This window comes from Sminthopsis crassicaudata, chromosome 2 (genome assembly GCF_048593235.1).
Source record: "Sminthopsis crassicaudata isolate SCR6 chromosome 2, ASM4859323v1, whole genome shotgun sequence".
NCBI lineage: Eukaryota > Metazoa > Chordata > Mammalia > Dasyuromorphia > Dasyuridae > Sminthopsis > Sminthopsis crassicaudata.
The window spans coordinates 386,304,203-386,318,037 of record NC_133618.1 but is presented as its reverse complement, the minus strand read 5'-3'; the positions used below and the strand labels follow the sequence as shown (position 1 = coordinate 386,318,037).

Sequence of the window (13,835 nt, the reverse complement as noted above, 5' to 3'; positions counted from 1 at the left end):
GCTGGTGCTCTTTCCCTTGCGCCATCTAGCTGCCCCCTTCTTTAACTTTCTATTGTTATAATCATGGCGGGTATGTTATTTTTCCTAGTACTGCTGATTTGCTACATTGGTTTACATACATCTCTTGCTTCTCTGAATTCTCCCCGATTCCTTGTTTTTTATGTGCAGAGGTTATACGCACTTCTTTGTTTAGCAGGGCCTCCATCAGCACTGTTCTCACTTTAGAGTAGAAAATCTCAGTCTATTAAGTGAGTATCACCGACTGTGATGGACTGGGCTTTTTTTCAGCAATGAGGTGATTCAAGGCAATTCCAATAGATTTGGATGGAAGGCGCCATCGGAGGCATCCATGGAGGGGATGTAGAGCAAAGCATAATATCTTCACCTTGTTGTTCTTGTTTGTTTGTTTTCTTGTGTTTTCCCCCTTATTGAGCTGCTTTTTCTTGCACAGCGTGGGAATATGAAAATATGTTTAGAAGAATTGCATGTGTTTAGCCTATATTGGATTGCTTGCCGTCTTGAGAGAGGAAGAGAAATTTGGAACGCAAGATTTTGCAAAGATGAATGTTGAAAATTATCTTTGCATATATTTGGAAAAATACCATAAAAATACCTAAAAAATGAGAATCACATACTTACCTCATAGTTGTTATGATTATTAGATGCATGTAAATAAATACTTATGGCTAACATACTGAAGTACCACTAAAAGTGGACTAAAAAACTGGGAAAGGGATTTTCCCAGGACAAAATTGGTGGCTTTATTAGCCAGGAGCAGCTTAGATATCTAAACAATAAGAGAATATAGCGTATCAGCAAAGGAAGCATAGAAAAGTAAATGCCAGTTGTCAAACTTTTTAATTAAACATTTTTTTCCTTTTTTTTTTTTTTTTTTTCCACTGAGGCAATTGGGATTAAGTGACTTGCCTAGGGTCACACAGCTAGAAACTGTTGACTGTCTAAGGGCAGATTGGAACTCAAGTCCTCCTGACTTCAAGGCTGGTGTTCTATCCACTGTGCTACCTAGCTGCCTCTTAATTACATAATTCTGATAAATTTGTGTGGACAACCTCCTAATGAATGTTACTCCACATCAACCATTTTTCTTCCAACCTTTCAAAATATGTAGCTGTGTTTTGATATTACAATGTGTATTTTTTATGTTGCTATTTGACTTCCAATAGTAGAAACAGTAACTTTCAACTTCAAAGAAAAAAAGGTAGAAACTTAAGGAATGGAGGGTTAAGAGCAGGGCAAGGCAGAAGAACAAAACTAATATATCAATTGAGCCTCACAGCATATGTATTCAATGTTCTTACGCCCACAATCTCCCATTGTGGCATAAGTAGCACCTGTTCTATGTAGGCTGAGCCAATTTCCCATTAAGGAGATGGAGAAGCCATTCTAGTGATTATTATCAGTTTGGCTTCTTTGCCACCTGAGGCCCAGTCCATGGGGGAGTTGGTATGGAAGACTTTTTTTTTAGTGGAACGACTATCCTTCAGAGTCTATGCTTTCTGTTTTGTGGAAGCTTGTAGGGTAAGATAGGGCTAGTCTTTTAATCTGAATTACTTTTTTTTTTTTTTTTTACATTTTAGGAACTGTAGCCTTTTAAACTTTTTGCTATTAATCATTTTAAATTGCATTTAATTCTAAGCTTGAATCACTGGGCTGGAGGAGAACATCAACCTCTTCTAAGAAAGGAAATGCATTTTTTCCTCATCTCTTGGCCAAGCTTGATTATTATAATTACACATTTTTCAAGTTACCAATCCATTTCTTTTTTTCAGAGGGAGAATCTGAAGTTCAGTGAAGGTTACAAGTATAGGAAATAGCAGATAGTAAATAGTAGGTCCTATGGTTCCAAATTCAATTTTTTTATGTGCTATACTCTGCTGAGTCCTCGGCATACAGAATAAAGATTCTTAAGAGGTAAACACTAGAGAGAAGAAAGCTCTTTTGGGCAGCAGAGAATTTGCTTTTGTTCTGTGCTCTGTTCCTAGTCGAATGACTGTAGCAATTTAGAGTTTATAGAATATACTTTCCTCATAAGATCTTTGTGGAGTAAAGCAGGTGTTACTATTTTCATTTTGCCAGCATGGAAACTGAAGTTCAGAGAGGGGAAGGGACTAGATCATAGATCCTACGAGTACAGAGTAGCAGGATCTCTGACTGAAACTCAAGTCCTCATCTCATAGTCTTTGTCTTTGTTTTTCTTTTGAAACTTAGGTCTTTGACATCAAATCCAGTGATCTTTCCACTTTGGCAACATTGCCCATTTATTTTTGTTAACTGGAAGCTATCGACTTTTCCTTTTGGTTCCACTGTTATTACTGGTTGCTGTCTTCTTGATAGGTAATTTGAGTGAAGAGAATATGGGAGAAGAGGATTATGACTTATGATATGGATATACAGTTGAAATTCATTTTTTCTTTGATTTTCAGGGACTCATTTTTCTCTAGGATAAGATTCCTTTGAGGCCATGTCTGGGACTCCCTTCAGATCCTGCTTTAGATCTAACTACAGAGAGAAGTTGAACTTGCTTTTAGAGAAAGATGCTTCCTTTTCATTTTACTCAGAACTTCCCAAGACCCCATCTAGCAAGATCCTTATTGATTCTGGAAACCTCAGCTCTTTGACAGGGTAAATCCATTTTTTATTACTGCCCTTTACTTTATATTTGTTTGCTGATCTGGATAGTTCATATTTGGAGTCATTCATTCTGGACTCCTTTTTCCTTATCATCTGTATTTATTTTGTTGCCATATTTTGTTGATTCTACCTGTGCAGCAACTCTTTCATTTGCTTCTTTCTTTCCATCTAAATATTAAGTTCCTGAAGTGCCATGCAATGTGCTAATCCATGGAGATGCAATGAAAGGCAAAAATTGTCCTTCTTATGGGACTTACAGTCTAATGGGGAAGAAAATATACAAATAACTATGTACAAACAAGATATAAATTTAGAGGGTAAATTGTTGATAATTTCCAGAGGAAAGCCAGGAGTCAGAGATGAAGAGGGAGAAAATCCCAGGCACTAGAAACAGTTAATAAAAATGCATGGAGTAGGGAGATGAAGTGTCAGTGTGGAAAGAATTGTCAACAAGTATTGATGGATTGCAGAGTATCTGGAATGGGGTTAAAGTATAAAAAGATTGGAAAGGTTAAGAAGGTATTATAAGCCAACCAGGCAGATGTTTTAACTTGATCTATTATAAGGAATCATTAGAATTTATTGAATAGGGAGATGATATGGTCATCTGCACTTTAGACACTTTGACAGCTCCGTGAAAGGTGCACTGGAATAGAGAAAGATTTGAGATCAGGAAGACCAGTCAAAAAGCTGTTGCAGTCAATACTGTATAAGGATATATTCTGATGGAAATGGATATCTTCAACAAAGATATAATTCAGTTCCAATTGATCAATGATGGACAGAATCAGCTACACTCAGAGAAGGAACACTGGGAAATGAGTGTAAACTGTTTGCATTTTTGTTTTTCTTCCCAGGTTATTTTTACCTTCTGAATCCAATTCTTCCTGTGTAATGAGAAATTCGGTTCTACACATGTATATTGTATCTAGGATATACTATAACATATTTAACATGTATAAGACTGCCTGCTATCTAGGGGAAGGAGTAGAGGGAAGGAAGGGAAAAATTGGAACAGAAGTGAATGCAAGGGGAAATGTAAAAAAATCACCCGTGCATATGTACTGTCAAAAAAATAAAAAGTTATAGTTATAAAATTTTAAAAATTAAAATTAAAAAACCCCCCAAAATAAAAATAAAAACAAAAAAAGCTGTTGCAGTATTCTAGGTGTGAGTGATTAAGGCTGTGAAAGGTAGGAGAGAGACAGGATGATTGCTATCTGGGATGGACAGATCAAATGTAATAGTACCTATTCCTTCTTCTGGTCTTTTCTATCCTCATTCTATTTTCTTCATATCTGTCAGATTGATATTCCTAATACATAGATCCGATCTTGTTACTTCCCTTCTTAAAAATCTTTAATTCTATATCCTCTTAAGATAAATGTAAACTTCTCAGCTTTGCAATGAAGGTCTTTTAAAATATGGGGTTCACCAGTCATTCCAGTTTTATTTAATATTACTTATCTTTATGCAATCTCTATTCCTGTCATACTGGCCTACTGGCTATTATTTATAGCATTGCATATTCCATCCTTATGCAGAGATATTCTATCTTTAGAATGATTTCCCTTCTCACTGCTGCCTTTGGGAATTCATATTTTCCTTCAAGGTATAGTTTAGATACCACTAGATACCATGCAAGGCCTTTCTGATCCCCTCAGTGGTTAATGTTTTATTTCTCTTGGAATTACTTTTATATGCATTGTTTTAACTTAATCATATATATGTTTTTTCTTCTTGATAGAATGTAAACTCTTTGAGGATAGGCACTTTGCTTCATTCCCCCATTTTTCTTTGTATCCTCAATGACTGACCTAGTGCCTTGCACATAGCAGAGACTTAACGTTTTGAATTGAATTGAATTCTGGTGTATCATGATGTTGAGGGAATTTTTAGTAATCAAATAAGGAATTCTAACTATTAAAATGGTGAAAAGAAGAAAATTTTTCTTAGTTTTGGCATTCAGTTCAATTTTTCTGTTCTTAGATCTGCGCAATTTGGAGAGCCAATAATATGATGTGATCTGATGTTGGACACTGTTGAGCATTTTAAAAAATTATTTTTACATTTAAAATTAAGCCTTTTTAAATTGATCTTTCCCTCTACTCCCTGTTCCCATTGAGCAAATTAAAAACAAAAGCAAAATTTTCAATATACATATATGTAATTCAACAAAATAAATGCTCATATTTTCCACGTCTAAAAATGTATGTCTTTTTGTCACTGCATTTAAAGTTCATTACATCTCTGTCAAGAGGTAAGTAACATGTTTCATCTTCATTGTATTGATCAGACTTCCAATGTCATTCAAAGTTTTCTTCTATAATATTATCAGCGTATATTCTAGTTCTGCTCACTTGCTCTGCATTCATTCATAAAAGTCTTTGTAGTTCCCTCTGACATTGCCTGTTTCATCATTTCTTTTTTTTATATATATATTTTTTATAATATTATCCCTTGTATTCATTTTTCCAAATTCTCTCCCGCTCCCTTTACTCCCTCCCCCCCCCCCCCCGATGACAGGCAATCCCATACATTTTACATGTGTTACAATATAACCTAGATACAATACATGTGTGTAAATACCATTTTCTTGTTGCACAATAAGCATTAGATTCCGAAGGTACATGTAATCTGGGCAGACAGATATTAGTGCTAACAATTTACATTCACTTCCCAGTGTTCCTTCTCTGGGTGTAGCTACCTCTGTCCATCATTGTTTCATCATTTCTTATGGCATAATAAATATTGCATTATAGTCACATATAATTACGTGTTTTAACTATTCCTCTTAAAAAAGCAACCCCTTAGTTTCTAATGTTTGGCTATAAATATTTTTGTGTAAATAGATTCTCCTTTTTCTTTGATTTTACCAAAATCTGGTTCTTGTATAACATCTGTACATTTAGTGTACACAGAAATACTCTCAACTAGGGACTTGGGAGTATTACAATGTTAAGACTTTGACACAAGCCCTGTGTTGTGGAAGTTGTGGAACTTTCATTCTAACAAGGATTTTGATGTTTGTTTTTTCGTGTGTGTGTGTGTTTTTAAATTACTCTACAGAGCAACTCCAAAGTGTTGCCTTGACTTGTCAAATATTAGTATTGAGGAGACAGCTGCCACTCAGCTTATCACACCGCCAGACCTCGATGAAACTGGTAGGAAGAAGAGAAGCAAAAAGGCTTCTATAAGAAGGATGGTTTAATTATATTTAAAATATCTATATCTATATAATATATTAATTATATCTAAATTTTTGTAGAAGAGGAAAGCTAAGATGGGAAAAGTTGTTAAAGGAACTTGGTGAAGAAATTAGAAATTTTATCTAAGAGACATTAGGAGGCCTTCTGAAATATTTTCACAAAGGCCAAAACAGTTTCTAAGAAGGGACTATAATTATAGTTAATTAAAACTTGGTGGCACTAATTTTAAGGGAGAGGATCCAACTTTTGTGGACTGGTTGACAAATGGGAAGCCAGTGGCCCAGGTGAGATTTGGTTTGAGCTCTAGTTTTTAAATAACTGAGATCATCAATAGCAAAGAGACCTTTTTTGTGAAAGGTCTCATCCTGTAGACTGAAAATAATTTTATCAGTAATCTCATTATACGATTTACTCTCAGATTTCCAGAAGTCTATAGTTTCCCTTCCTTCCTATGAAAAACTTCCATAGGCTTTTAAAGCTTTTTCTTTTGGTGATACAATTAGAAATTTCCAATTTTATCATGGAATATCTAATTATGGGAAGAAGTATTGTAGATGAAATCTGGTAATGATGAAAATTAGTCATTTGATCAAATGCCTACTCTGTGCAGGCACCATACTAAGTGCTGGAGATAAAAAGATAACTCTCTATTGTCAAGGAGCTTACATTTTGTGATGTGCTATGTTTAAAGGTAATAGGGACTTCAGTCTCTGAAAATGTGTGCTGACCATGTGGGAGAGATCTATATATGACAGAATTAATAATAGTGATCGTTTGGCTGTTTTGAAATAGGCTGCCTCTGAATAGATTACTTATACTTGACTAACTCCTAATCTGGGACCCATTCAAAAGGTTGAATTATCAGTGGTATAGATTAACAATGGGGAGAGAATAGTACATGGGCAAAGTAAGGAGGAATTTAAGTCTGAGGAAAACTAGCTTGCTATTACATGCCACTGACATCTTTGTGGTATATTAATATATCTCAATACTATAGTTTGAAAACACTAAGCCAAAAGATTTTTGCTAGTCTACTCTTCTTAACTGGTTACAGGTAACTTGGATTCTTCAGAACCTCAGGAAATACAGCTAACTGAATTGTAAGTTACTTGACCTGAAAAATTATTAAATACCTTTACTCTCAAGCTTTTTTTTTTTTTTTTTTTTTTAAATCTTTTCAAGTTATCCATGGGACATTTTTTGGGCATTTTGTAAAATGAAGACATTTTCACTTTAGGTTATTTTTTTCAAGTTTTCCCACTCCTGAAACAGGACATAATAAAATATTGACATTGAAGGAATGCTGTAAAATGAAAAATATTATAGCATATATTGAGTGTGGAAAAGACTGTAGATCTTTTTATTCATAGTCATATTTGTATTTGCCATATAGATTATCTGGTGTAAATTTTAATAGCGAATCAGTTTCTTTGCCCTTGTTACTCAGCACATTCTAGTTGACCTCCCCTGACTACTTAATGTGGATGTGTGACCTTGAGCAATTTATGTTATTTGTCTGGAACTCTTTTTCTCAGTTGTAAAAAGGGGTTGGACCAAATTATTTCTAAGATCTCTTATCTGCCTTGATTATAAACCTTTACATTTCACTGGGCTGCTTCTCCATTGAGTGGTGGGCAAAGGGACTGATATGTTTGGTTCCCTTCAGAGGTTGACATTGAATTATGTAGGTGAATTATATACTATTTTTTCTATATGTTTACACTGAGTTTTTATTAGCACCTATGAAAATCTCATATTTTTTTCTCATTTGTTTTACATGTCCAAACCATGTAGGACAGACAAGTTTGGTTTAAAATGTGAAAAATTCAGGCAAAAGATTGGTATATAGATAAGAATGTCAATATATGAAAATTTTAAAGTAGCTCAATTGTGTTTGCATAAGATGAGTGTACAAAAGAGAGTATGGCAGTGGAAGAGAACTGCTTTAGGTCAGAAAAACCTACATTCTGGTTCTAAGCCCTGACAAGAATGAATATATGACTTTGTGGAAGTCACTTAACCTATCTCTGCCTCAGACAACTCTTAAAGACTGTAAATTGGTGAGCAGCTTGTGACCTGAATTGATAGTTTCCTCACTGAATGTTTCCTACACTAATGATATTATGGGCCCAGTTTAAAAGGAAAAAAAAAAAAAGATGAGTTCAGACTGATTCATCACTGAGACATCTATGCATATAGGGTTTTTTTAAATTTAGTACTTTTTTTCTCCCAGTTATATACAAAAACAGTTCTTAACATTCATTTTTAAAACTTTAGAGTTCTAAATTCTCTCCCTTTCTTTCTCTTTGAGAATGCAAGTAATTGGATGTAGGTTATACACGTGTAGCCATTATACATGTGGTTTAGCAAATGAAATAATGAGGGAAAATAATTCTTGAGAATAGTCCTCAGATATCACATATGATCAAAAAAGTGGCTAGATTAGGTCCAGAGTATTTAAGATAGAAGGAAAAGGAAGAATTTTGGAGTTTCCCAAATGATAAAAGAGAAAATTGGTTTGGGAAAGTTCACTGATGTCTAATTTATTCTTTTCAGAGGTCATCATCACCATATTAGGAAATACATCCCTGTGAGTATCAGCTTTTTATAAAGTTAGTTTCTCATATGAGATGGGGGCTGGAAATTATTTGAGAACCAGAGAGTAGACTCTAAGATGCTGTACATGGGCTAGCATCTCTAGAAATCTGCCCTTTGAATTTCTTCCAGGCAGAGCTGCTGTGTAGCACTCCTAGTGCTCTAGGTTCCTTGTGCCAAAAGACAGATGCAGGAGGTACTTCCACTTCAGACAAAGAAAATGTAAGTATTCAATGTGAAAATGGACTTAGCTTGCTCACAAACAGTGGTTGGGGGGTTTGCTGGTTCCCTTTTTCCCTAAGCATTTTTGGACAGGAAAAGTCCATTAATTACTTTCCCTCAGGTAAAAATATCCATTAGTATCTATTTGAGTATAGTATCTATGCCTAAGTTGCTGAATGGAGCAGTGCCTGGTAAGTGTGCCATTTAGGGCTGCCACAAACATTCTTGCACATACAGGTCCCTTTCCTTTCTTTAAGATCTCTTTGGGATATAAGCCCAGTAGTAACACTGCTGGATCAAAAGGTATGCATAATCTGATAACTTTGAGCATAGTTCCAAATCTTGAGCCCTCTTTCAGTGGAACTTCATTGGTAGGGAGGGTTTTCTCATCTAAAAATTCCCATATAATGCCATAACAGGGTCAGTTCCTATCCCTGTCTTCTCTTTAATTTTTAAATTTGTATTTGAAGCTTTTTTCTCTGCACATCAGTGCTATAGGTCCTCTCTAAGCAAGCAGTTAGAGCTATGTTTTCTCTATCAGGACCCCATATACAAATCTTTATTCTACTATTTCCACAGCTATCTGAATATTTATCTAGTTGTTCACTCTCCAGAATGTTTGAATCAGTTCCTTTTTCATCTTTTTCCTTGGGCCTCCTTACCCAAGACAGCATCCTTGATCTCAAACTTTCTCATCCTTCTTATAACTCCTTTCTGCTCCTTTTTTTCAAGTGAGTTCTTTACTTCATTCCACCTTTCCTCTATTAGAAATATTATTTCCTTCCCTTTTGAAGCCTTATTTAACCCGAGTATGTCATTCTGTCATGATAAAATAAGCATCCAAAATGCACTCACATACCATATATCATATAATATAATATAATAATGTTTAAAAAGTTTACATTCTGTGGAATATGGGAAGAAAGAATTTGTTTCATGAGAGTCAAATAAGAAACAAGTATTATACCTGCTTACCTCTTTCACTCTCCCCCACTCAACACCAACTCTTCTTTTTTTCCATAGGAGAACAGCTTTCTGGAACACCCTACACAGCCAATGCTCAGATCCTTAAGACTTCAAGAAAGATTAAGAAAACCCCTCTTGTCTCCTCTTTCTCTACTAGTGAGTATTAGTTTTCTGGGCCCTATGATCACCTGCAAAGGACTCCTGGAAGAACTGGTCTCATTAGATATTGAGTTATTGCAAAATGGACTGGGAATAGAAAGGCTGATAAAACAAACAGGTGAGACAAAACAGATCATTATTGAAACAAATACCATCAGCTTGAATCATATCTCAGAATTAGGAAGGGTCCAGAATGATAGAGAGCCATCTTAGACGTTTCTTAGACCTTAACTTAATAGTGATATATAATGGGGAAATGATCAAGATTGTGATTTTATTTTATTTTTAAAATGCTTTTCTCCCCAGAGATAGATCAAATTACTCATTTATTATTATTCTTTCACATTTTGTTTGGATCAGAATTCAAACTTTCTGTATTAGTTCCAGTCCAGTGGAAAAGTGGCCACATATTTTAGATGGCTAGTAAAATTATCATGCTTCAGATTTTAGATCTCTGGCTAGGCCAATTGGTTTCTTACAATACAATATCATTTTTCTTGACAGGACAATTCACCTTCTGTGGAAGGTGAAATGAATGATTTGGGAAGCCCCATTACCAAAATTCCACTGCATCAGGATGGAGAGGAAGACTGTGTAGGGGAGACTTCACTTGAGCTAATGGAGGTTTTCCTGGATGAGCAAGAAGTCAAGGTAAAGACTTACTTATTTATTAAAAAGAAATTTTTATTAAAGCTTTTTACTTTCAAAAAATATGCATAGATAATTTTCAACACTTACTCTTGCAAAAGTTTATGTTCCAAATTTTTTCCCTCCCCCCTCACTCCTAGATGACAAATAATCCAATATATGTTAAACATGTGCAATTTTTCTATACATATTTCCACAATTATTGTGCTACTCAAGAAAAGTCAGATGAAAAAGGGAAAGAATGAGAAAAAACAAAATGCAAGCAAACAACAACAAAAAAGAGTGAAAATAATATGTTGTGATCCACAGTCCTCTGAGTGCACATGACTCTCTTCGTCACAAGACCATTGGAACTGACCTGAATTATCTCATTGTTGAAAAGAGCCATGTCCATCAAAATTGATCATCATATAATCTTGTTGCCATGTACAATTATCTCCTGGTTCTGTTCACTTAATTTAGCATAGGTTCATGTAAGTCTCTCCAGACCTCTCTGAAATCATTTTGTTGATCATTTCTTATAGAACAATAATATTCTATAACATTCATATAACATAATTTATTCAGCCATTCTCCAGCTGAAGAGCATCCACTCAGTTTCCAGTTTCTTGCCACTACATAAAAGGTGACCAAAAAAAAAAATAGACTCTCTTGAGAGTAAAATGAAAGGAAGACTAGAGAACTGGCTTTTTACTACTTCTGTAATTTTGGGCAAGGGCTGTGCTTTGGGCCAAAGTTCCTCCTCTTTAAAACTTGAAGATTCCACTAGATGATTACTAAGGCTCCTGTTCTGCTCTAAATCTCTTGTGCTATGATTCTACAATGCCTTAGACATCTTTACTATGGATGCTGTGGATATTTTACTTATACATCATTTACTTTAATGTGGAAGGTCCAGTCAATGTGGCTTCTAATCACACCTCTGATAGATCTATTGTGTGATCTTGGACAGACCAGTTAGCCTCTGTGGACCTCAGCTTTCTGATCTACAAAAGGAAGGGTTTAAATTAGATGGCCTCTGAGATCTCTTCCAGACTTAGATATATGACCTCATGACCCAGAAAGCTCCAGTTCTCATCTATATGATCTGACTTAGATAAAATCTTTAATTTTATCAATTCTGAATTGTCAATAGTCCAGAAATTGTAGTAACAAATATAGAGAGAGCTTATGCTCAGAAGGATTTTCTCATGAATCCTTATATTTCCTTAAGGACTTAAGATTCACTTTACAAAGTTAATTGTTAACAATGTTAAGACAGATTAAACTTTTGTTTAGATGTGTTGTTTTTGGTGATGTATGAGCTTTCTTTATTCTGGATATCATTGAATTAACTCCACCTTGAAGATGAACTTCACTCCAGGGTAAGAGTTTACATCAGAATAGCTGTATAGATCATGAAGGGATGTAGGATCCATTGAAAAAAGGGGCTAAAGGCCTATATTCTCTTCCAAACTTATGGTTCTATTCTGGGGTGGAGTCCCTGCATTCTCCACAAGGGAAAAGACACTCAGGGTTGCTAGAGAGTCAACTCTTGCTCACCACATCCCTCTCCCTGCACTTGCACATATATGAAACACACAGTATTAAAAACAGAAATCTGTTTTCTTTTTCATATAGTGGATTGCTCTATTACTGTTCCAGCATCTGCTCCATAGATTCCCATTGCTGTTCCCTTGCTGCTGGATCCAATTCTTATAGCCTCCTTGGCTAGGCTTATTGGAGGCTTATTGCCTCCATTGCAGAGCAAATGATCTCTTAGTATATATGGGAACTTGTAGGGACTACATGGAAATAAAGACTTGCCTCCAAGTACCTGACTCTTTGTGATTGGCTTCCCTCTGTTTCTCCAGGCTCATTTTGTCCCTTTTAAAAGGTTATATCTAAAGGTAGGAAGTTTGCTAAAGTTATACATTGCATATGTTTTCAGATCTTTTCATTGTATTCAGTTGTGCTGATTTTTTTTTTAACATTTTAAAAAATACTCTTATATGGAATGACTCTCTGGGAGAGAGATAGAGAAGGATAATAGGGATAACTATGATGGTAGAAGAAGTAGAAGACATCAATAAAAACTTCCTTTTTAATACTTAAGTGATGAGATAGTTATTGGACAAGTGTGGTTAATTCAGTGATCCTAAGGACTAAGCATATTCATGCCTTCTCTTAGAAACAGCATAAATGCCAAAAATAAGGCTCCATCTGTATAGAATTAAGCTCAACAAAGAGTAAGCTTTATCAAAAGAATCTCCACTTCTCGTGGGGATGGTCCCTACATATGTGTAGTATACTTCCAAATAGTTCATACTATATCCTCTAATTCTATTTATTTTCTTCATATCTTTGGAAAGAACATTATGTCTAACAGTTTGTAAAATGATAGAAACCCTGGAGTGTGTGCCACGGACAATTGTTGGATAGTTTTATTTTCTATTCCAACTTCATATTCTTGGCCAATGTATTCTGTGGTTTAAACAGGTAACTTGACAAGTACATATTGGGTACCTTGTGTGTGCATAGTTCTGCTTATCACTGAGGAGGATATAAAACAATTTTAAGATGTAGACCGTGCCCTTGAGAAATTTAGTGTTCAGTTGTGCAGATATTATATATTAAGCAATATATGCAAAATTAAGGAGGGAGTCATATATAGGCATATGTGCTTCACTTTATTACAAGATATTGCATTTTTTTTTTTTTTTTACAAATTGAAGGTTTGTGACAATTTTGCATTGAAAAAGTCTGTCAGCACCATTTTTCCAGCAGCATGTGCTAACATCATGTCTCTGTGGCACATTTTGGTAATTCTTGAAATATTTCAAAAATTTCCATTACCATTATATCTATTATAGTGGTCTGTAATCAGTGATCTTTGATGCTACTATTATGATTTTGGAGTTTTTTTTAGGATTTACTGATAATAGATTCTGGTGTTTTGAAAGTGTAGAAAGATAGAAATAAGTTTGGATTAATTAGCACAATACATTAAGTAGGAAGCCATTAGTAGGGGGGGGAAAGAAAAATGAAAGCAAGATTTAATTGTGTGTATTTATCTCTTTTTAAAAATTTTATTTAGTATTTTATTTTTTCCCAGTTACACGTAAAAACAGTTTTTAACATTTGTTTTTGAAACTTTTGAGTTTTAGATTCTCTCCTTCTAGATCTCCCTTCATTGAGAAGGCAAGCAATTTGTTATAGATTTTGTAGAGAGTTATGCAAAATATTTTCTAGTAGTTATGTTGTAAAAGGAAACAAAAACCAAGAAAAAACAAAATACTTCAATCTATATTCAGACACCATCAGTTCTTTCTTTGGGGATGGACAGTACTTTTCAGAATAAGTCTTTTAAAGTTGTCTTGGAACATTGTATTGCTGAGAATAACT

The 13,835-nt window shown here is 34.8% G+C and overlaps 1 protein-coding gene across 8 annotated transcripts in view; it reads left to right on the top strand.

Moving 5' to 3' along the window:
• CDC25C (cell division cycle 25C) overlaps positions 1 to 13,835 on the top strand; it is a 44,962-nt gene that overhangs the window by 5,918 nt on the left and 25,209 nt on the right. For 3 of the 8 annotated variants that reach the window (XM_074291443.1, XM_074291449.1, XM_074291442.1), the window contains exons 2-8: positions 2,445 to 2,643; positions 5,722 to 5,816; positions 6,916 to 6,961; positions 8,418 to 8,451; positions 8,589 to 8,678; positions 9,702 to 9,800; positions 10,308 to 10,454. In XM_074291443.1, the coding sequence (XP_074147544.1) occupies positions 2,483 to 2,643; positions 5,722 to 5,816; positions 6,916 to 6,961; positions 8,418 to 8,451; positions 8,589 to 8,678; positions 9,702 to 9,800; positions 10,308 to 10,454 (672 nt within the window). In that variant the 5' untranslated portion in view covers positions 2,445 to 2,482. Of the gene's footprint in view, positions 1 to 1,442; positions 1,540 to 1,572; positions 1,933 to 2,229; positions 2,356 to 2,444; positions 2,644 to 5,721; positions 5,817 to 6,915; positions 6,962 to 8,417; positions 8,452 to 8,588; positions 8,679 to 9,701; positions 9,801 to 10,307; positions 10,455 to 13,835 lie in introns of those variants that run through there. The other 5 variants (XM_074291444.1, XM_074291445.1, XM_074291450.1 and 2 more) reach the window with 5 other exon arrangements.